The 22722-nt window shown below is 47.1% G+C and overlaps 2 protein-coding genes across 9 annotated transcripts in view; one reads left to right on the top strand and one right to left on the bottom strand.

The window, feature by feature from the left end:
* SPATA22 (spermatogenesis associated 22) overlaps nt 1-22722 on the bottom strand; it is a 57749-nt gene that overhangs the window by 3870 nt on the left and 31157 nt on the right. The gene's annotated exons all lie outside the window — the stretch shown is intronic.
* Nucleotides 1-22722, top strand: part of LOC116228003 (LHFPL tetraspan subfamily member 7 protein-like) — a 55608-nt gene that overhangs the window by 7965 nt on the left and 24921 nt on the right. Inside the window, exons 2-3 of one of the 2 annotated variants that reach the window (XM_090122433.1) lie at nt 863-1001; nt 19262-19325. In XM_090122433.1, coding sequence (XP_089978559.1) covers nt 863-1001; nt 19262-19325 — 203 coding nt within the window. The remainder of the gene's footprint in view (nt 1-862; nt 1002-19261; nt 19326-22722) is intronic. The other variant, XM_031591591.2, reaches the window with a different exon arrangement.

Here is a 22722-nt window from a genome sequence, read left to right as displayed (position 1 = left end):
AGTGCTGCCAGGAGCACCTGCTATGGATCCTCCCCACCCCAACCACACCATGCTAGCACATCCTTGATGCTGCAGGGACCACCTGCCAGCACCATCCTGGTGACAGAGGCAGAAAATGCAGCAGTGCAGCTATTAGGCACCTGTATGCAAGGGCGAGCTGTTTTTTGCTGCAATTTAGTGCTTTTCCTAGTTTTATATCCTGATGCCACTTGCATGTAATGGCCAGAATATGAAATAGCAGAACTGGGCAGTGGCTGGGACAGCTGCAGGCTGTGCTGCCTCTCCTTTCCCATCCAGAGAACACTGCTAACCAGGCACTCCCCTGGCCATCAGCAACATCACACAGCACAAATGGGGGTGAATACCTGCCCTCGAAATCCAAGTTCTGTTGCAGAAGCAGCCAAATCAAAGTCCAGAGACTGTTCTGGTGGGACCAGCTGCCATTAAACCTTTGCAACAATGGATTCCCCACCAAGGAGCATCAGTTGGCAAAACACCTTCTAATTGCTGGGCTCACAGGGCAGGCACCATCATGAGATTTGTTTCAGCTCCCAGTGGAAGCACTGACACGCATTGCAGGCATCTAATGGCACTTCTATTAGTGACATAGCCCTTCATGCATGTAACACATTTGCCATTATCACCATCATCCGAATGCTAATAACCACGGGGACCAGGTGATGAGTGAACCGTGGGCTCACAATTCAGTGGTGAATTTGAACAGCAGGAAGAAGGAGAACTGGGAGAAGCAGCCACACAGAGCCTCCAATTCTTACTCCAAGATAGGAGAAAGGGAATTGGACGGGAGGTGTTGTGGAATGGCAGGGAACTGCCTTGCTGACTGTCCTGTGTGTCCTTCCAGACGAGCGCCGTGCTGTGTGCGGGCGGCTGTGCCCTGCTGGCCCTCAGCTCACTGCTGGCCATCGTTGCCATCCTGCTGCCCAGCGGAGCCTGTGAGAGGAAAGTCTGCACCCTGGCCGGCTACATGCAGACAGCAGCAGGCAAGTGATGGGGGCTTTGCTCTTTGGGGTGGAGGGAGAGGGTTTCCCCAACAGCAAGAGGTGCCTGCAAACACTAGTCAGTGCTGGGAGTGAAGCAAGTGGACCTTCACTTTATCAACTGCCTGCTGCATGCATGCTTATAAAATCTATTAGAAATTAAATCTGTGTAAGAGAACCTGAGCTGCAAGTCCCGCTCACTGCCATCTGTACAGACTCCTGTGTAGAAGACCAAGGTGAGCAGCAGAGAGCAGGCTGCCACTGCACCTCCTGGGGTACGATCAGTGCCTCCTGGTACGTTTGCCATCCCACTTGTGCAAATCCTCGTGGTTAAAACTTTGGACAAATTCCTTCCATAAACCCTACACCGAAGATGGGCCATCTCCTGCACTACTCACACGTGCTGAACCGGTTGTGACCTGTGCTGGGAATACAGAGCATCCGCTTATGTCTGTGCCTGAGAATAACTCCTTTCCTTGGAGAATCCTCAGGCCTGCCAGGCTTCATTATCAGCCCCACAACATTCAAGCTGCTTTTGGAGGAAATCCTGTTAGGCGCCGTCTCTGCTGCGACTCATCCCCCAGCAGCCGATTTGGGAACAGATGGAGGGGCCTTCAGTGATGGCTGCTGGAGCTCAGCCACGCTGTGGGCAAGCAGAGGCAGCTGCTCGCACCCCTCCCCATCATCCCATCACCAGTGACCAACACATCCCTTAGAGGCCACAGTGTAGGGGTTCCCATCACTTCCTCCTGTCCCCTGGGTGCAGGATGGGGGGGGTCTCAGCCCCAGCCATGGTGCTGCTCACCTGGCAGCTGGCTCAGATGGCCCTGCAGGTGATCTCCATGTAGGATAGAAAAGGGGTCATCCTACACCAGTTTTGCCCAAAGGGATTGGATCTGCAATGGAAGAGACAAGCAGAGGCAAAACAAGGGGTGAGGAAGCATCCCTGAAAAGGAAGCTGACTGTGTCAGATAAATACAGATGAGGCACTCTGAGGGGGCTTGGTTGTATTGAGCAGGCTGGAAATAAATTGTAGGCTCTAAGCATTATTGACAAATGAAAATTTACTGGGTACGTTCGAGCAAGCTAATGGGCTACTTTAAGCCCTGGTGGAGCCTTGCTAAGCATTTTGTATTGTGCTTTTTAATTTTGGTTCACTGCGGATTAATTCCTATTCAGAGTGAGGCAGCCCTGAGTCAACAGAATTAAGTGGTTTAATGTATTTGGATTCAGAAACACTGTCCCCTTCTCTGCTGTAATTTCTCTCCCTGTTCCCCCCGCCTCTTCTCCAGGAGGAAGCTCTTCATTAGAAATCAGCTGCAGCCCAGCAAGCAGTTGGGTGACAAGCAAGGGAAGCTCCTCCCCAGAAATCACATTATCTCAGAGCACAGCAGTTATTTGGGGATAGATGAATTTACATGGCAGAGAAGGAAAGCAGAATAAGAGCAGTTTTCTGGCAGTGCTGGCTCTGCTGGGATAAAACCCTGTAAAACCCCTGTGAGATGAGCAGTGGGACAGAATGAGGCCATGTTTCTCTCAACTCCCCAGATTTCCCTTCAGCACAGTAGGCCCCACAGGTGCCATCCTATCTGCCTTTAGTTATTCCTCTTGAAAACAGAATTTTGCTCCCATATTCCCATCTCAGAGAATTCTGCAGAGCACTAAAAGCACAAGTTCTATCCAATTTCCTAGATGCGTTCAGCCAGGAACACAAAACCTGCCACGAAGCACATGAGCAGAGGCACCAGCAGAGCCAAATCAGTCCCACAGCACCCCGAGCCATGCTCACATCAACCCAACTGCAGAGAGCAGCACAAACCACATCCTGAGAGCAGCCCACAGCACAGGGCAGTGGGGCTCAGGCTTCATCTTCAGTGCTTTCCTGCTAGTTTTAGAGAGCCAGCTTTGCCAGCCCCAGATGGAAGGAAGATGGAAACTACATGCACACAGAGCAGAGCATTAACTGCAGACACATGCATGCCATCAAGGGTCAAAGTGAGGCTAATTGCCACCATTCATTGAACACATGACTCCTGATGCTTGGTACACACTCCATAAAAACAAAACAAAATACAACAACAACAAAAAAAATCCACATCCTCACAAATATTAAGAGGATGATCCTTAATGCAAGAGCAAATGAGCAGCAGAGCAACAGGAAGAGGAATATTTGCTCAGCTCTCATCCTTCATGCAAAGTCAAAGCTACCTATGTGAGATTAGAGACATAGCTTACTCACCAAGCATGGCACCAGCTCACTAAAATTAAATTTCTGTTGTAGTACCTCATCTCTAGCCTACATTGCAGCACCCTTAGAAGCTAGGTAGCTACCTGGCCCCATTTATATCTGAGGTCAGTAGGGTGGCTCCAGCTCCCCAGCTGCAGCCCATCGTTGCTCATTGGTAGAGAGGGACAGGGAGAGCAAACGAGTGCACAGCTGAAATCCTGTCCTTGTCCCTTATCAGCAAAAGCCTCTTTGCTGGCATTTTAAAAGTAGGGGTTAATGCCAGGGGGAAACGTCTCTTAAGATGAAGTTGTAATGGAAGGACTGGGGACTGCAGCTTTGCTCGTCAGCCATGTCCTGGGGAGCTCCCAGTCTGAGAGCCCACGCAGTCCCCAGTAGCATTGCTGCTTCAGGGTTGAAGATTAGAGCCCTGTGCCACTGCAGATTGGCAGTGGTTCTCCGTTTCTATCCACACCAAAAGCAGGTTTTGCTCTGCTGAACACAGCCCCTTGTCAGTGCCAAAAGCTCAGGTCCTTGAGCTGCAGAGTGGTGCAAGACCCCCCTCAGGAATATTCCTACATCACTGCTGGGGGAAAATCCCAAAGCAAACCTCTCCAGTGCTGTGGGGAATGAGGCTGGGCCAAGTAAACCCCATGAAACAGCAAATCCGTCAGCTTTCTGCATTGTGGCTTGTGGGACTAAGGAAAGGATTATAGGTCTGCTGCTGGATTAAGTTCCTGGCAGACTGCTCTGGGAGCAAAGCAGATTGCATCTGCTGCTTAGGAAAAGCAACAGGTCTTTGTAGGTGGATGTGGGGACCAGTAGCCTCTACCCAGATCTCATTCTGCTATCCTCTGCCCTAAAAGCTTGATGTGAGCCCAACTGCTGCTTCTTGGAAACTTTTCATCCTATGCTTTCAAGGCAAAGATCTCCTGCTTTACTAGTGAGCAGAGGCTGATCTGCTGGGGGTTGGTGCCCGGCTGTACCCCCATCTGCTCACCTCTAATATTGCCTACTGTCATGGGTTGGCCTGGTTTCCATGATGAGGAGGCAAAGGGACCCATGGATCCGTGCCCTGGGAAGGGGGGGGGGTGGCAAAAAAGGGAAAAGGTAGAAAGATGGGCCTCAAACAAGCTAAAGGAAAAAAGCTTACTGAATGTAGTGGCAGAATGTGAGATAATACAATATAATACAGTAAAATTGAAACTAAAGCAAATCAAATAAAATGTGAGAGAGTTTCTGAAACTGAAGTCCTTACTCTAATGCTGTAGGCTGAGCATCCAGGGAGCAGAGAGGGCAGCCTTGTGACTCCCAGCCTGTTTTATCTTTCCCTCCAAATGGAAAATAGAAACAGAAAAATGAAGTCTTCTGGGAGGTGTAGTTCGTTCTTCTCTTCTGAGAACAGGTGACCAATCATTAAGTTCGACAATTAATGCTGCAGTTCCTTGGATTATTGACAATCTATGGAACTGCAGCATGAACTCTTTCACTTCCAGCACACTACAAGATGCTATGATGTGGAGTACCAATGTAAACCCCTGAAGCCATGACACCTGCCCAGCAGGGCAGAAGGGGGCTGTAGAGCTCTGCACCTCGGTGAGGGCACAGGCATGACTGATCATGAGCAAAGCCTCTGGGGAGAGTTTTGCTTTCACCCCACGCTGCTCTGTCTAATCCCACCACCATCAGCTAACTGCTCAAGACAAGCCAAGCGCTGAGGGCAGATGATCCTGACCTGCCTGTGCCTTTCTAAGGCTCTTGTAGTTTCAAAGAGCCATTTCCCAGCATCGCTACGACAGAATCAGGACAGTCATGAGACTCACAAGACAGGCAAAAGCCCCTAGTTATGCAATTCCCTTACTTAACCTCATTTGAATCCCAAGTTTTGTGGCAGTGCTGAGAGCTTCTTCCTGCGAAATCTGATTGCATTTGCAGCTGAAGTCTCTCTTGCTGACGGAAGCAGAGCAGTGGCACCTTTGGGATCGATGATGCCCTGTTTTTCCCAGCTTGTGCAGAATGGCAAACAGCACCGACCTCCACATCCCTATTGATTTCTCAGACTAGTATCGATCAGCCTGGTGACATATAGGTAATGTGTAATTAGTGACTTAGATAACAATAGCACCAAGATGGTGTATGGGTACTCCAACCTCTGCTAGCATCTCCAGGGTGGCAGCAAATAGAGAGGCATGGCTGCCTGCTAATTGCTGACCTACTATTAAAACCAATGGTCCTTCATTCCCTGCTGCTCTCAATGCCACACAAAGTGTTTTTGGAGCACTGCCTGATGGGGCTACTGGACAGTGGGAACATGCCCACTGCTTCCAGAGTGCCAGCAATGTCACAGCAGCACCTCTTTGAGGAGATATAAAGGGAGCAAGCAGCTGTCCAGGCAGGGGATGGGTTGAGACTGGGAGATCAAAGCTGCAAGCAATGCTAAAAATGCTCAGAGCTAAAAATATTCAAGAAGACAAGAGTCACCAACCACACAGCCTTTCCTACCCTGCTCCCATGCAGCCCAGCCCAGGCCTGACGCCGCTGGTTTCCTGATGACGTTTTGGCATCCGTGGCAGCCTGGGAGCCCCATCCTGTTGACACTGAGGGTTGTTTGTCAGCAGACAGCCCTGAGATTAGGAGGAGGAACTTGGTGGTGGCAGCATAGGGGAGCAGCACCCCAATGTCCTGGCATTGTCCAGGCAGCAGCTTCACATCTGAATCCAGAGATAGATCCAGCTCCTGCATCCCAAGGACAGCACTTCTGTTTTCCCTTGTCTTTCTCTGGAAAGAGCAGTGCTCCCATGACACTGGAAGTAATTAATGCTCAGGTCCCCGTTGCCAGTTTCACCCTCTCCCCTCCACATTTCACATTTCGTCCTTGCGATAGTGACAGTAACCAAAAACACTGGACATGCTGGTTCCTTCCCTGCACAAGGCTTTTCCCCCTGCTTGCTTTAATTACATTAGTGAGATTGAAGAACCACCTGTGGCACATTATTATTCAGCCAGTGAGCTCCTGCTGATTCCTGACACGACCGATAAATACCTGTGGGCAGGGCCCCATGCTCTGTGCTGAGCCCCTGTACTGCAATGCTGCCATGTGCTGCTTCTCTCTGGTTCTGGTGTCACTCACACCTGACATACCCCTGCTCATCTATTTTCACTCACACTGATGCTATTCTTCAGTTTACTGTTTTTTGGTGTTTTTTTTGCCAAGTTGCTCCAGCATTCAGTTAGCTAAAAGCAGGCTATGAAGCCCAGAACCCCCCTGCACAGCAGGGCAGTTGGAACAAGGTGATCTTTGAGGTCCCTTCCAACCCAAGCCATTCTGTCAGCCTATGACTCCACTCTCTCCCTCTTGTTCCCACCATCATGGCCCTGAGGATGGCACATCCTGGAGCAGGATCAGCACTGAGCCCTGCAGCTGGATGATGTAGGTTCATCAATCTCTGTGTTTTTAAAAATGGGATGAACTGTCACATTATAAACAATAGGCTTTTCTGCCATCTAATTTCCAACTGGTGCCACCTAGGAGGACAACCTTGCCAGCAGTTCAGTGAGCAATGAAAGTGGGACCACAAACGTTGACTTGCCTTCGGCTTTTCACTGAAGGAAATTTGTGTCTGCTGTAAGAGTTCTTTTTCCACGCTCACTTCGGTGTGTGCATTCAAGTGACAGATCATTTTGGTTTGAGAGCTGTTTCATTATTTTACTTTCAAAACCTGAAATTTTCAGCACAGAGCCAGACCATTAAACTTAGCAGTAAAAGAGAGAGGGGCCGACAGCTTTCCTAATGGCCAGGCTCCCTGCCACAGGGTAAGGCTGGGTTGGCCTTCCCTGGGGTGTATGCTCATTTCACACAAGGTGCTGAGCTGCTGAAGGAGAAGGGATCAGATCCTGGCCGTGCTGTACAGCAGCTGAGCCCTATCCCAGCCTTGTGAGGTGAGACAGGGCTTCATTTCCATCTGATGCCTGGACAGCTTCTTTCCTCTGCTTCGATCTCAAACTCTGGTTTGGTTTTCTGAAGTACAATTTTGCCATTTGGCACAAAGATGCTTTTGCCCTCCCTTAGGGTGGGATACAGCAGCAGCAGCGTGCATGGACTAGTGCTGGGAGCAGTGTATTTCTCCATAGCCTCATTTAGAGAATAAACCAGCCATGTCCTTTCATTGGTTTCTTGGAGAAGGGCAATACATTTCCAGTGGCATCAGTGACAGAAGCAATATCCTTTCATTGCTATCATTGGAAAAGAGCAGTTTCATGCTGTAAGAAAGACCAGTTCACTTGTTCAAAACGTATTTCCTATTCCCTTAAACCTGGGGAAATCCTTGTCATATTAATATGTGGTAGAATAGCTTCTCTTTCAACAGATCTCCTAGGGATTTGAGCTTAGACCAGTTATTGCACTTGAATGCAGTAACTGTACTTAAAGTGTATGTTTTGTTAAAAATAACAGTGCTTTGTAATAAATGGAAACAACAAATAACCATGTAATAAATGGAAACAACAAATAAATAACCAGCCCGACTGGGGCTCCAAAAGTACTTCTGTGAGCACCATGCAGATGTGTTTCAGGTGGAAAAATCCATGCTTCAGTTTCTGAGGGAATTTGACTTTTGCTTTTCCCTCTGGGTTTGGCTCACATCTGTATCTCCTGTTGCTGGGAAGATGGACACAGACCCTTGCAAAGCCCCTCAGGGCCACCCTAATATCCTTGCTGTATGAATGGAGGTCCTAGCTGAATTTCCTGCATTTCAAAGCAATTGTGCAGAGGCCACATTATTTTTATTGACTCATCTGTCTGGACTGAACATCGAGTGTAAAACAGGAAAAAACCATTCTCATGCTCTCTGAGGCTAACAGGATGCTTGAGAAAAGCATGGGCTGTTTGCAGTTTGGTTTGATCAATAGAAGAATGCATTAATTTTAGGGAGCCTTTGTCAACCCTGGCATCCAACTCTCCTTTTCTGTCAATGTTGGAAGTGTTTGGCCTTTTAGTATAGTGTGCTAAGCTGATATTAGCACCACAGTCTTAGCATCAGACAAATGTTTGCTGGGCCGGTGGGACTCTCGCTGTAACTTAATGGGGGGGCAGGGATGTATCAGTGTACAGAGGAGCAGCGTGTAGCAATGAGAGCAGCACGTACATGCATTTACCAGCAGCAACATGCTGTCCCAAAACGTGAAGGTTGATATCAGATTAGGGTGAAGCCCCCGAATGCTTCAAAATCTGTTTTCCTGAGATTAGATGAAGCTCATGCTATCTATAGATCTGTCTGGGAAGTCATTACCAGCCCTGGTAGCTCTTGCTGTACAGCAGAGAAATGCTGGCTAGACTTGGTGAGAAAGGTGATAAATCTGAGCGGCAGCTGCTCCGTGTCCTTTGTGTCGCAAATTGCCCAGGCAGTTCGAAATGGCCGCATTAATGCATCAGTCAGTCTTGCTTTGAGAGGAGGCATGCACAGAGATAGGATTTCCCTAAGAAAAGAGCTGGGGAGAGCTGACAAATGGCTATTTCTAATAGCTACAGCCCTGTCTGGCCTGCAGCACAGTTCTGGCTGTGTGGGTCAAACCCTTTGGTGGGACATGAGTTGTTTCAGGTGCTGCCTCACTTGCTCTAGATGAGCATTTGGCTGCAGCATCCTGAGCTCCGTGACCTGGGCTGCTGGGTGACTGGGCAGCCAGCTCTGAGAGCAAATGTGTGAGTGGTGGCTCTGAGCCAGGTCCAGCTTCCTTTTTGCACAGTCTGATAATGCAGGTAGGTTTGGCAGAGGTCTCCATCTGTGTGTGGGCACGTAGCTCCCAAGTGAGTGATGTTTGGAAGCATTTTGCTCTGCCTTCCAGTCTGAAATGCACAAACTGTAGGATAGCAGAAGTGTCTGTAGTGGGGGAATTACACAGAAGGCTCCAGCAAGATTACTCTTTTGTATCTTTTAAAGTCTTCTTTATTTTTTTGTGTCCCCCATGAGTTGTATACTGGGCACTTTAGATGGAACAAGTTGGTAGATTTTTGTCCTGAACTAATCTCATCTGACCTTCCTAAGGCTGCAGGTAAGGGATGCAACCCTGCATCTCCCCCAACAGCTGGGATAAGCAGAATTTTGCTCCCAGTTGGGCAGCAATCACTGAACTGCAGAAGCTGTTATGTGCATTGCCCTGCAGGGTCAGAATTGGCATGTCTATGCCACTGAGGATCAGCTTCATGTTGATGGTTTAGTTTTGTTTCTTTGATTTTCACCTCCCACCCTGATAATGCCAACTGGAGAGCCAGGCTCTGGGTAACAATTGGGAAGGAGAGGACTGACCGTGCTGCTCAGCTCTTCTCATCCCAGCCAGAACATTTGTGATGCTCTGCAAGAAGATTGCTCCTGGACCATGGCCCTAATCCAGCAAGGCTTTGTTCATTTGCCTAACCAGAAAGTTAAAACATAAATAAGCCTCGGGGTTTGGGAACTGCAGTTGGCCCAGGGGATGCGCAGGACACAGCAGCAGGAGCTGGCCCTTACTGGTGGTTGAGGAAATGTGACATTGTGTTTCCCCACCCAGCCGTGACCTTGGCAGAGCCTGTAAAATGAACAGCCCTTGTTGCCTCCTGATAGGGGCATAAAAATATAATTACTTGAAGAGTGACTTACAATTCAGTGAAACAAGGACCTTCTCCTTTTTGATTGAATTACGCAGCAGTATTCCTAGAAGACTGGGAGCAGATGGTGAGCTTTGGCCAGGCATTTAACAGCCTGAGTTACTGCTGTGTGGAAGGGATGGAGCTGAGCATGGCTGCACTGTGCTGCTCCTGCCTTTCCGCTTGCCTTGGGCCGCTGTCATGCTGCATTCCATGTGAAGAGAGAGGTTGGAGGATGGGGCAGGATGGTGTGCAGCAATGGATGGAGATGTGGAACGAGTCTTGTAGCAGAAGGACTCATTTTGCAGCAGTGATATACAGCTTATGTAGCAGCAAAGAGGCAAAAACTCTGTTTCTGTAAACTCAGTCTGAGTGCGAGCTGCTGTGGTCTCAGGTAGGCACATTTTGAGGAAGACAGTAACATCAGACCAACTATCAGCAGCTTGTTGTGTTATCAGCTGTGTGTGCTGTGCATTTTATGAGGCAATCTCCTTATCCCACTGCTGGGGTTGCAGCAATCATGCATCCCCACACAGCTGCAGCAAACCGCAGCTTTTATGAGCTCCCCGAAATCAAAGATCCTTTCTGTTTAGAGAGAAATGACCCATTCTCTCTCTTCCTTATTCTTTTGTTAAATGGCATAAGAGCAAGCTGACTGCTAGGTGAGATGCAAACCTTGTTGCTGAGTTGCACCTATCTCACTGTCTTTTTGATTATTTTTATCAAATAAGCAAATGTTCTTTTGGAGCTCTGTAGTCCTTATTGAGGAAGACTCATTTTCTGCTGCCGTGATCTCTTTGTTGCAGGTGGGTGATGTATGAAAAGGAATTGCAAATAGCTGTTTACAGCAAGCAAAGTCACGGAACAGCCCACTTTAATTTCTGCTATCTGTCGGAAACCATTGTTGGCGGTGGTCAAAATTAATTAAGCAGGAAGGAAGAGAGCTGGGAGGCACTGTGCATCCAGTTCTGACATTGAAATATTAATGGTGAGCTAATCAAGAAAGACTATGAATAGCTAATCAGCTTACAGTTTGCATTTTTAGTGATGTGGTGAACTTCTGGGCAACAAACAGCCCTTCACAGGAGCGCTGGAGCGGAGGCAGACTGCCTGCTGCCTGATCACTCAATTTGGAAATGAACAAAGAGCTCATGAGTTTTGCATCTCGCTGCCCTGCTGCTGCTGGGTGGTGGTGCCTGCTGGGTCAAGGAGTCCAGCTGCAGTGCTCCTAATGCTGCATTTCTTCCTCCCAAGTGCCAGGGGGCTCAGCTCTTCCTGGTCAGAGCTGCAGCATCTGTCTACCAACAGATCCTGTGCAAAGTACCTCAGTCTTGAATGTGGGAGCTCGTCCTCTCACTCCGTGCCCTGTGTTGGGTGCCTGTTGGAGAAGCAGCCTGTGTTCCTGCATCTCCTGCCTGTGTGACTGGCATTTCTAAGTTGTTTCCAGGCTGGTTGGGGGACAGAGAAGGTGATGATTGTGAAGAAAACAACGAGGAAATGATTTTACGACAAATTTGAGCTGACTCTGACCAAAGTCAGAACACTAAATGTCACCCTTGTGTGCCAAGAGGCATCAAGCAGCATTTCTCCCTTCAACATCAGCATAACAAGGGCCATGGCTTTGGAGATCTGTACTGCCATGTTTCTGCAAGCACTTCCCTCCTCTGTCCGCTTGGAAATTGGATTTCGTGGGCTGAGCAGTTTGTGTGCAGAAGATAGCAGCACTGCACTGATAAGCAGGAACCTGTTTACACGCTCACAGCTAATGCTGCAATTGGACAGGGAACTGCTGGGATTATTTTTTTAACACTCTCTCAAATGTAATCCTTGGGGCTGAAGGTCTCATTGCTGCTTAACGGGGAGAAATCTGAACAGGGCAGTTTTAGCGGGTAACAAATATGGGATTGGCTTCACGTGAAGCAGAAGGACAAAGGCAGTAAGTAAATGGCAAATGATAAGGTTTTAGAATCAAGCAGCAAGTGATAAGGAACAAAATACCTACATTCTCTTGTGTGAGGCAGTATTTCACGTGTTGCCAAATTAATAGGAGTGACCCCAAGTATAGAAAGGAGTCTTGGCACATCTCTCTCACAACAGAGGGGACGTTTTGGGAAGGGAAAATAGAGAGCAGATGGTGTCAGTGAAGCACAGCATGAGGATCCCAACCATGTCCAAGGGTGTGCTGGAGCCTGGTGCTGCCCAGCCCCTCCCACAGGACACAGGGAATTCCCTTGCTGCAGTGGGTGGGTGCCACAATACTCAGCTGCAGCTCCTGGGGACTGGCAGCCGGGTGAGCAGACAGGATGGCTTCAGAAAAAGCACTCTGGAACGCGCTTCTCTGTTGCTCCGGTGTAGCCCAAATCTGTCAGCCTTTAGGCTTGCTGTGAAGGTCATCTGCAAGCAGTGTTAATTATCTCAAGCAAAGCAGCAGGCCTGTGCCATGAACCTTCTCCCAGGAACCAAGCTCTACCCTGTGCTCTGGCTCCATAGCAGCACGTGAGCTACAGGGAATTAAGGGTGCATGAAGGTGTACATTAAATCTGCAGATATGAACAGGTCCTACTGGCATGTACCTGAAGCACGGAGTGGGAAACACATTTTTTACAGATGATTCATTCAGTTGTCATGAAAATACTCTTCCAGCCAAAAGGTGGTAGCATCTTTTCTTTCCGCTGTTTAATTTTCTTTAATCTGCCCTTGACATTTATTGAAAAGAGTGTTTTGCACACATCAAAGCCAAAAATTCCAAGATCTGCTGTGCCAGGAGGCAGAGCTGCTGGCCCCAGCACTGTGGTGAGGCTGAGCCATCCTTGGCACGCACTCCCCATAGGAGAACGTTGCAGCTTCTCATGTGATCCAATGAGTCCAAACACCTGATGAGCCAAACAAGCTGCTGAAAGCAAATCCAGTGGAGGGTCTGACCCTGTGAGACACCTCCCCATGTGCTGAGTGGCCCCAAATGCCAAAACTGAAGAAGTGTAAGAGATCCCATGAAAACTTATGGGCTCATTTTACATAGGCAGAGGTAACAAACTGACACAGGTTAATTTATAGCTCAGTTGTATGCTGATTGCAAAGTATACATTTCCAGCTAGGAGCCATTAGTAAATCACTTTCCCATCAGTTCTCTTGGCATACAAAAGAAATTTCTCTCTCCATGACATTTAAAAAAAAATAATCCTAGTAAGTTATACTCTCTGTGACTTTATAGCATAAAAGAAGACTAAAATCTATAGCCTCAACCTTTAACAAATGTACAGTAATGCGATAACAAATTTGCTTCGAACAGCTGCTATCTTGGTACCAACCGGCACGAAGGAGGGAAGTAATTGGCTTGTTTTCAGATAATTACCATAATTGTTGTGACACCATTTGGATCACATCTAACTGCATTCCTGCTGCAAGTTATAATTTAATAACTGGCAGAATTTAGACTGACAGTAAAGGTAAAGTCAGCATATGGTGAGGAAATGGGCACACACATCTCAGCTTCACTAGTGCAGGCTCTGCTGCTCTTGCTGTGATCTCGCTGCTTTTCTTTAGCCCTTGACTGGCTCGTGTATTTGTTCCTTTTCTGATGCTTGATCTGATGAGACCATCTTTTGGCCCTTTTGCACCTTTTGATTGGAGATAAATCACTTGGGTTCGGTCCTACCCAAATGACTATTTTCTTCAGGCACTAAGTATTTTTAGCTGTCCTAGTTCTGCTGGGGGCCTATCAGAGCTCTGCTCTGAAAGTGGATTAAACCACGGTCAGATGCTTACAGACAGCAGCCAAATGCCTTTCTCGAGGTTGAACCCAGACCCTGCAGAGCAGGACTTGTTCTCTCAGTCCCAGCAGCAGCAGCAGAGGGGCAGCAGAGTGTGCTGAGCTCAGCATGATGCGATGGATAGACCTCATCCCCTTTGTGTCTTCTTATTCTTGCTGCTTGTGGCCAGTGTGAAAGGAACTCAGCATCTCCTGTATTTCCAGTCCTGACAGCTGCCCGGCCAGCCCCAGGAGCAGGGGGCTGCAAGGTAAGGCTAGGAGGTGGCTGAGACTACCACAGAAAGACAAGAAGAGAGATGAGCTGGGCATTTTTTGCCAGGCAGCTACAAAATAGAGCAGAGCACCAAGCTAGTGCCTTGCAGGGTTTGTATGGGTACCAGGAGTTTTTCTGCAGAACCTGTCTTGCTTTGAGTACATCCATGGCCTTGCCCACCTCCATTTCCACTTTGCAGAGCAGAGGCTAAGACACCTGAAAGCAATTTTTTGACAGAGCCCAAAGAGAGGTGTCTCTGGAGCTTTTCCAGTCCCAAATGAGAGCAACTCTTCAAGCAGGGTTAATGTCCATCACGAGGGCAAAGCAGCATTCCCATCTCTCCACTCGCACCAGGGCTGTGTTCTGCTATGGCCTGGGCAGAACCAGGACCTCCATCTTCGAGTTTTTTTTTTTGCGAGTCCCAATGGGTGAGATGATTTTTGATGCACTAACTGTAGGTCTGAGATGCAGCCTCAGCCTGGGGGGTGCCCAGCTCATCACACGCTGGAGAGGACTTTGGCACAGAACAGGCAAAGAGTTCATCATCTCTAATAAACCCATCTGCCAAGCTGAGGTTGTCCCAGCCTCCAGTGTCTTGGCACACATGCAGTGCTCACACAGAGCGAAAGGAAGGTGGATGACTGAAAAGCAAATCCCTTCTCTGTTTCTCTGGCTCAGAGAGGTGGTCTCCGGGGTGGTTGTTTGGAAGGAGAAGGAGGACGCACTGGACCAAATCTGTGAGATGGGGGCTACGTGCCTGGGAGCAGCTGGCTGGTCCCACACATCCCATCTCCCTGCCCCTCACACAGAAACTGCAGGGTAACTGTTTCCTCGCTGCTTTCCCTCCCCCTCTGTGATTTATTGCTGCCAGGAGGCTGTGCGTGTGGAGGTGGCATAAATCTCACCAAAAAGAGAGAAGGAAATTTGCATTCATTCCCTTGCTGGCTTATTGAATGCAGCTTTCCAGTTCACTGCTGAAATCCTGAGCAGGTTTGGGGCAGGAGGGCCAGACACTTGCTTTGGTATTAAGCATGGCTAACGCTGGGCTTGCTGCCCTGCCAGAGGAAGCTCCCATGACCAGCAACTCCCACATTCAACAGTTATACCTACATTAATTGAAATCCACTGCTATTTTCAAAAAACAGAGCATGAACAAAGAGAACATTGGCAATTATTGTCTCTGGGATAACATTTTCACTGGAAGCCCATCAGTGTTTTCATTAGCCAAGAATGAACTGGCTACAAAGCAAACCAAGAACTGTAAGAGAGGAAGGAGGAAGAACAGTGGACATAACATATTAATCAGCAGCAAAAGTTGGAGGCAGTCTGCACACCTCTGCTTCTGCACGGGCTGACGGCTGCAAATAGCACACTGAAGCAATGGAGGAAGTAAAGAATTAATTACAGTTCCAAGACCCAATCTCACTTCCAGCCACAGACAGCATTTATTAAGATCTCACTGAGGCAGGAAAGATTGAACAAGGGACTCAGGGGACTGTGAAGGGGAAAAGAATTAATCAGTTTGTCTCAGGAGACTGGAGAAGTCAGATTAAATAAAAACTGGAAGAGAAATGAAGGGTGGAAAAATATGGTTGGAAACCTGGACCTATTTGAAGAAGAAACTCTAGAGGCGCAGCTGGGAGGACCCTCGGGCTCTGTTCCTCCACTATGGAAGCTGGGGAGTTTTGTGGAGAAAGACTGAAAATTTGTCTCAAATCCTTGAGTAGGTACAGAAATGTCATATTTAGGGCTCTTGATGCTTCTGCCTGGCAGAAGGAAGCCATGTAACACGGCCTTAGTTTTCCCACTTCTGATCCTTGCTCCAGTGCAACACAAAAGTGCCCCAGTCCCCCATGCCCTAACATCACTGGGACCTGGGCATCATTCCCCATCCTGACTGAACTTCCACAGAAGTGAAGTGGGGTCAGGAAGGGGAACTGAACCCGGATATTTGTCCAAACCCCATGTGTACCAAACCAATACTCTAAAAGGAAAATCTTTGTCTCTGCCCATTGTCAGCCCAGTGTTTTCCATCATGATAACATTCAATTATTTCTCTTCTAAAGCATACAGCTTTTTTCTTCCTCTTTTGTGTCACTGCTTTTCTGTCTGTCCTTCTGGGAAAGGTCACTGGGCTTCCACATGCCTGCTGTGTAATGAGCTGTGACAAACACTGCCGATGGTGACCAGTGCTGAGGTCAAAGAGTTTTAGTGAGTGTTGAACATAAACGTCCCAGGGAGGGATCCAGCTCCTGATGGAAAACGGGCATCCATTGCCAAGCTCCTTCTGCTCAGCTCAGTGGCAGAAACTTCACGTGAGCCAGAGGAGATGCCTTTGGCTTATTCTTCCCCCTTGAAAATCCCAAGTCTGATGTAGAGCCACAAATAAAAGCCTCCTGTGCAATTAAGCAGTGAACAGGGGAGCACACTTCCCTTTTTCTGTTTTTGCATACAGAAAAGCATTCCTTGTTCTATGACATATCCAGAAATATGCTCTTTTGAGAAAGTCCTTATGGAATGCTAAGTGCATTACACAGAGGATGGCTTATTTGAACCCCAGAAGCACTGATTCAGAAGAGAGGCACCAAAGCCCTTCTTGGTTACTGGCTACAACCAGAACGCTTTCCCAGTATGACTGCTATTTAGAAAGTTTCTGACTTACATCCATTTCTTTAGCAGAAGGCTGCTGGAAGAATGGCTCTATGCCCATTTCTCTTTAGTAAGCCTCCAAGTTACAGGAATTTACTGGTTATAGGAAAGCACAGAACTTTTTAGTCTCTTTTCCTTACAACCTGCTATCTAAACAGCTGAACTGACCCTTAAAACATAAGAAAGCTTCAAAGCAGAATGTTTTATTTTTGTCTTATGGCAAAGAGAAGTCAGAAGGGGTACATTATGCTGATTCTGTAATGGTATTTCCTAGCAAAACCACTAAATACTGTTTGATTTGTTAGCAGGAGCTTAACATGTGAGAATGGTAATGGGGAGGGATGTACGTTGTGTTTATCCTAGACCTTCAAACCCAGAAATACCTATAAAAATATATCTCATCCAACTGTCAGGAAACATTATGTTTTGCAGCAGTTTTTTCATTTGTCCAGTCTAGCTTTAAGTCTATCAGTAAGCCAAAGAACAGAGTGTTTTTCACAAGGTGAGGTTATGTGGCACACATACCATTTTAAAGCTCGTGGGACAGTAAAAACTTCATCAGGAAAAACCCCAGAAACTGCTGCATTATGATTTTCATCATGAAAAATCACCAAAAATAATAAATTGTATTGTGTTTCTCATGTTTTGGCTATTTCAAGCAAGAGAGATAGGGAAGAGCAGCCATCAATTAAAAAAATAAGACTGCACGAGCAGGAACAACTTTAACAAATTGTTTAAGGTCACTGACTCATCTCACAGATGCAAAATAATGAAAGCATCCAAAAGATGTTTTGACAAGATGTGAATCACCATATTATAGCTAATGGGTTTTGCAACCTGGCACTCATGCACTGCGTATGCATCTTAGTGCAAATAATATATCTGTGCCATCCAAGCTCCTTGGTGCCCAGCAGTGGCACAGCAGTGACTCTGAGCACTGGTGCTCAGCTAAGAATGTTAGCTCCTGCCCCTCCCAGCAGAACTGACCTCAGTTTTCAGGTGAACAAAACAGCAGGCTACAGCTGCAGGCAAGGCTTTGAAGGGGAAGGAAAAAAAAAGAGCCTGTTTCCCAGCGCACACGTTATTTTTCAAACAGGAATGAGAACTGAAACGGGAAACCAGATAGTCTCCTTCAGAAAACTAATGAAAAGGATGTTCACAAATAAGCCAAGACATTGCTTATATTTTCTTTACCATGAGATTTGAAAGCCAGGGCTGGAAGAACCTCCCTCAGCTACCTCTGCCTCCCAGAGGGGCCCAGTTCCAATCATACAGGGCCAATTGCACCCATCTGTTCTTTTCTCCAGTCAGTGCTTTCCAACAGTGCCTCCCATGAACCAAGATGTCCATGACCATTAACCAGCCTAGAAAATACAAAAAAAAAAGTTTTCCCATAGCTCCCCAGTTGGGTTTTTCAGTCATGGTGGTGAAAAACCCAATGCATCTCTCTTGATTCCCCTTGAGTTATTGATGGATCTCCAAATTAGATGAACAGACTCAGGCAGGCTCAGAAGTCTAGCTAGGCTCATTACTTTAAAGAAACGCTAATTGCTGCTTCTACAGTCTAAGAAAGTGCCTTTGCTCTGCAGCAGCTTCAGTTAAGCAGCGCTAATTGCTAAAGCTAATTAAGTTGCTGTTGCTCCTAGATACTGGTTCAGGGCAGGCTGCAAACATGAAGAGCAACAGCCAAGCTGCAACAGCTGGTGTAAGCTGTGGGGGCATGGGGCAGCTAAAGGCACTGCACTGTGCTTGGTGCTGTCTGTGCACAGCAAGCTGCAGGGTGGGAGCTCTGCATCCCTGCCAAAGCCACACACTTGACAGGACATGGCCAGAGAGGTGGCAGATTTCTAGACAAAACTTGAAGACAAGAGAAGTTACAGAAGACGTGGCACTTTGCCCCAGAGAAAGAAACTTCAAATGCCTTTTTGACTGTACATCCCATGTCTGTTTTTATCTCCAAAATTCCCAGCTGAAAAGTGGTACTACACTAATTAAACCACCAGAACTTTCTAATATCTTTCTGAAAAACAGGGTCACTGTAAGCTTGAAGCACTCGGTGGTTAGAGCAGCCCCAGCAGCCTGGTGTAATTGCTCTAAAGGGGTTACATGTTTCCAGGCTCCTTGGGAACCACTGCTTTGGGACTGGAGGCAGGATCAGCCCTGCTGCAAAAAACAGCCCAAAATGGCACCAAAGCACCAGTGGCCCAAAAAGGCATCCCAGGAGAGCTGCAAGAAAAGAAATTGTTCTTCAGCTTGGCTGTGCTGCCTCACTGCTCTCTTCCTTGAGGCAGGAGAGGAGCAAAACAAAGAGGGCCATGCTATAGGTTATTGCCCTGGAGAGGACCTTCCAGGATCCTGCTTAGGGAACATGCAGTGAAATATCTCAAATCCAATTAACATCTGAGTTAAGGGACTAGAGTGAAATAAAGGGCAGTGAGTCTCCGAGACTCTATTTACATGATTTATTAGAATATAGCTGTCTGCAGGAGCAGGAGACAGCCGTTATGTTTAATTTATGAGGACACAAAAGGGGAAAGGGCTCAGCTACAAAGCTGTTGGGGGTTCCTACCCCAGCAGTGCAAAAACTGCTGCTCACAGGACTAAGCTGCAGGGTCGGGTTTGGCAGATCTGTGAATGGAAGAGCACCATTCATTTCCTCTGACTGGTTTCAAGGTTTGTGCAGAGGGAAGAGCCAAAGCTTGGAGATCGAAAAGGGAAAAAGATAGATGAACTCTCATTCTTTCAACAGAACTACCAGCAAGGGGCAATGCACATAATGGAAGTTTTCGCAGCAAGAGTGAAGGTGGTGAAACGTGAGTCCTCTCATCTGTTTCTCACTGAAACTCCCCATTTCGAGCATCTTCCAGGCCAGAAAAGCTATGTGAGCTGACAGCCTTGGAACAGCTCCACCATTTGATGTTTGTGTGTTGGTAGAGAAAGCACAGAAGGATTTGCAGTGACGGATGAAAGCTGCAGTCCTTCTAACACACTAGTTAAAGTGATTTTGCCTCTTGAAAGCCAAACTATAAGGTTTCTATCAAAGAGATGTTTGATACCAGGAAACTAAGGATTGTGAGAAAAATAAGGCATCCATAGTTTTCTCACATTGCAATCAGTATTCATATGAAATAGCTGCTTTCCCTGTCCTGCATAGCAATGCACCATGATCAGACCAGCTGCTGTTTAATACAATAGCAGGGAAACAGAACCACAAATAACCTAACTGCCTACAACCGGCTGTTCTCTAGAAGAGCGTGGGGTTATTTTGCTTTTGTTTTGTGTTGTTTTTTGTTTTTACACTTCAGTGCTGTTCTCAATATCTATTACGAGAGGTGCCAACGTCCTGTTGTATACTACTGCAGAACTGGATGCTCCAGAGGGAAGGAGCCTAATTAGGTTCATTATTTATTGCTAAAGCAGCCTTGGATTTGGCAAATCTCCTCCCAGCAAGACTGTGTTCAGTACTAGCATATGTTGTTTGGATCCATAATATGAACTTGAAAGCTAAAAGTACTTCTTTCTAATAGGTAGATGTGAGCCTTCTTCCAAATCTCGACAGGAGGTAGCAGGGGGTCTCCTTTTTCTGTTTAGTGTTTCTCTTATGGGTTCTGTGAGAAGCAATACTGACACAGAGCAAAAGGATCAGAAATCAGCCCTACGGTTACAGTTCATAGCCTCTGCTCCCAAGCACCTTTGTAGCCACTGTGTGCCTTATTCACACAGTCTGATCTCCCACAAAAACACAGGGGCATCCCTTGCTTCTTTCCAAAAACTTACTTAGATAATATTTTTTAAAATTCTCCTAAGTACAGTTCAAATATAACTTGCAGAGTAAGAGCCATCCATCCCACATGAAAAAAAATCGGATTGCTCCAGTTTTTTCCTGCCAGTTTGAGAGCCAGTGGCATTGATAGACTGCTTGTAAAGTGAACTTTAAGTAGGACCAATTTTAACGGAGTCATTTCTGCACCTTTCTACCTAAAAGGCAGCCAGACAGGCACATCCAAGCTCTGTTGTTCCCAAGTGACTTCTAACATGGCCCAGAGGGACCCGAAACAGAACGCAACAAGAAAACGGAGCTGTATGAGGAGCTCTTGGCAATTGCTCTTGCTGTCAAAAATGCTGTGATTTCTCACGTCCCAGTTTAGCGAGCACAAGAGAAATGGCAGAAAACGTAGTTTTAAATGAAAGGCAAGAAAAATGCTGCATAAATGCATCAGTAGTTAAGTCTTTGCCACAGAAAGCTGATGTGTTATTTTCCTAGCCATATTTCATCCAGTACCCAGGTTTAAGACAATAAGCCACTGTTCATATCATGCATGCTCTTTTTAATAAGGGACTTTTCCTTGATGGAGCTTTGGCATAGACCCCACTTACAGCTCTACAGTCTGAAGTATTGCACCTTTTTTGCTTTTGAGGAGATAGCAGCACACAATGCTACCCCTAAAACAGAGCAGAGATGGGCATGGTCAGCTCTTGCAAGAGTGGTAATGCTGCAGAAGAGAGAATTCAGCCTCTGAGGAACACAGGGCTGTACTTGGAATTAATCCCATATCTCCTGAGCCACAGACCACTCCTTATTAGAAAGGGTCATTTTTCTCATTTCCTTCATTCACATTCACAGTGGCAAGGGAGATGATGCATGCAAATGTACTTAAGAGCTTTCAATGACATTCCCATGAGCACTACTTTAGTGGCTGTTGCAAACAGGTGGCACCCACCCCCCCACCCCCCCCCAAAAAAGGGCTCAACATGAAATACAGAATACAAGACAGAAAGCAATTCATTCTAATTCCTCCACAGCTACCTCCCCTGTACTGGCCCCTTCAGTGGAGCTCCTGTAGGCTTTGCTGGACCCATATGGGGTGCTGCTCTCTAAGCGTGGCTCCTGGGTGCAGGGTAGCAGTGCTCCTGTCCTACGTGAGGAGTTGCCCAATCAACCTATGTGAGTAATTCTGCCAGCAAGGAAGCATTAGAGGCAAGAGGGCTCCATTGGCTCCTTTTTAAGAGCTTAATTTGGATATGAGTACCATTTTTATCATCCCACTTTAGGGCAAAGTCAGTAGTTGGGACTGCTGGATGACTTGCAGTCATGTCTCCATACCCATATGGCTGTGCATAGCATTGGAAACCTGTATCAGCTTCTCTCACTGACTTCACGCCCCCAGCACTCACAGCTTGCTTCTGGGGGGCTTCAAGGGGTGCCTGCATGGCCCCTGGCTCTCATCCTTTATTAAAAACTCCCCCTCACCCTACCAACAAACTCATTTTTAAAAACTGTGTCAGCTGCAGGGATGCAGATGGTCGCATTTGCATCAAACAACTTTTAAATTATCATTCAAATTAAATTAAATCGAAAATGCAATGAGCTGTTCCTGTAGATCTAGGCACACGAAGATGAGTTAATGAAGGTCACATTTGTAACCAGTGAAGAACATTTAAACTGTATCATGCCTAGCGTGGTACACCATTAGAGTAACATGCTTTTCTGAATAAGGACAATTTGTTCTTGAAGGCCTTGTGTAGAATGGCTCCCTACCCCCCAGAAAGGATTGGTCTTTGGGACCTTTGTGGTTAAGACAGGGAGGAGTGGAGCCTGGCTCTGTGGAGCACTGGCAAAACGTGTTGGCCAAGTGGTGTAAGGCCTCCAGCATCAATCAGGGCAATGCAGGTCCCGCCTCCTGGTCTGAATGCAAAGTCAGGCATGCCTGGAAAACCCTGTGTAACATAGCTGAGAGGTACATCTTCAAACAGGAGAGCTGTAGTTTTGCAGCCATGCACCCTGCATGCCTCTGGTTGTAATTGCCTCATTTACACACACACCTTTTGCCTTGTGCTGTGTTTGTAGTCATCTCTGACAAACTGCCCTGTAAGGGCTTTTGTGACATCCGTCATCTTCACAGCAATCTGTTGTCACAACCATGTCATACAAATTAACCATACCATTTCCATGCGCTGAGATGAAAAATGAAACCTGTTTGGCTTGTAAGTGGCAGAGTCTCCCTGCTGAGGCTTCCCCCATCCTACTGCTGCTCTGGCACTGGTTTTGGCCTCAAAAAGACACTGTGCAAGCACAGGAACTGGGCACCAGACCAAGTGACCCAAGTGCAGGCAGCCATAACCCAATTAAGTCAATGCCAAACAGAAAATTATAGCCACTACTCTTTCCCTCTCCTTTGCGTGACCACTGCACATCACCTACAGCTGCCT

The sequence above is a fragment of the Phasianus colchicus genome, chromosome 21 (genome assembly GCF_987193195.1).
Source record: "Phasianus colchicus chromosome 21, bPhaCol1.hap1.1, whole genome shotgun sequence".
NCBI lineage: Eukaryota > Metazoa > Chordata > Aves > Galliformes > Phasianidae > Phasianus > Phasianus colchicus.
Note: the sequence above shows the minus strand (reverse complement) of the source record. Positions and strands in the feature narration are given on the sequence as shown.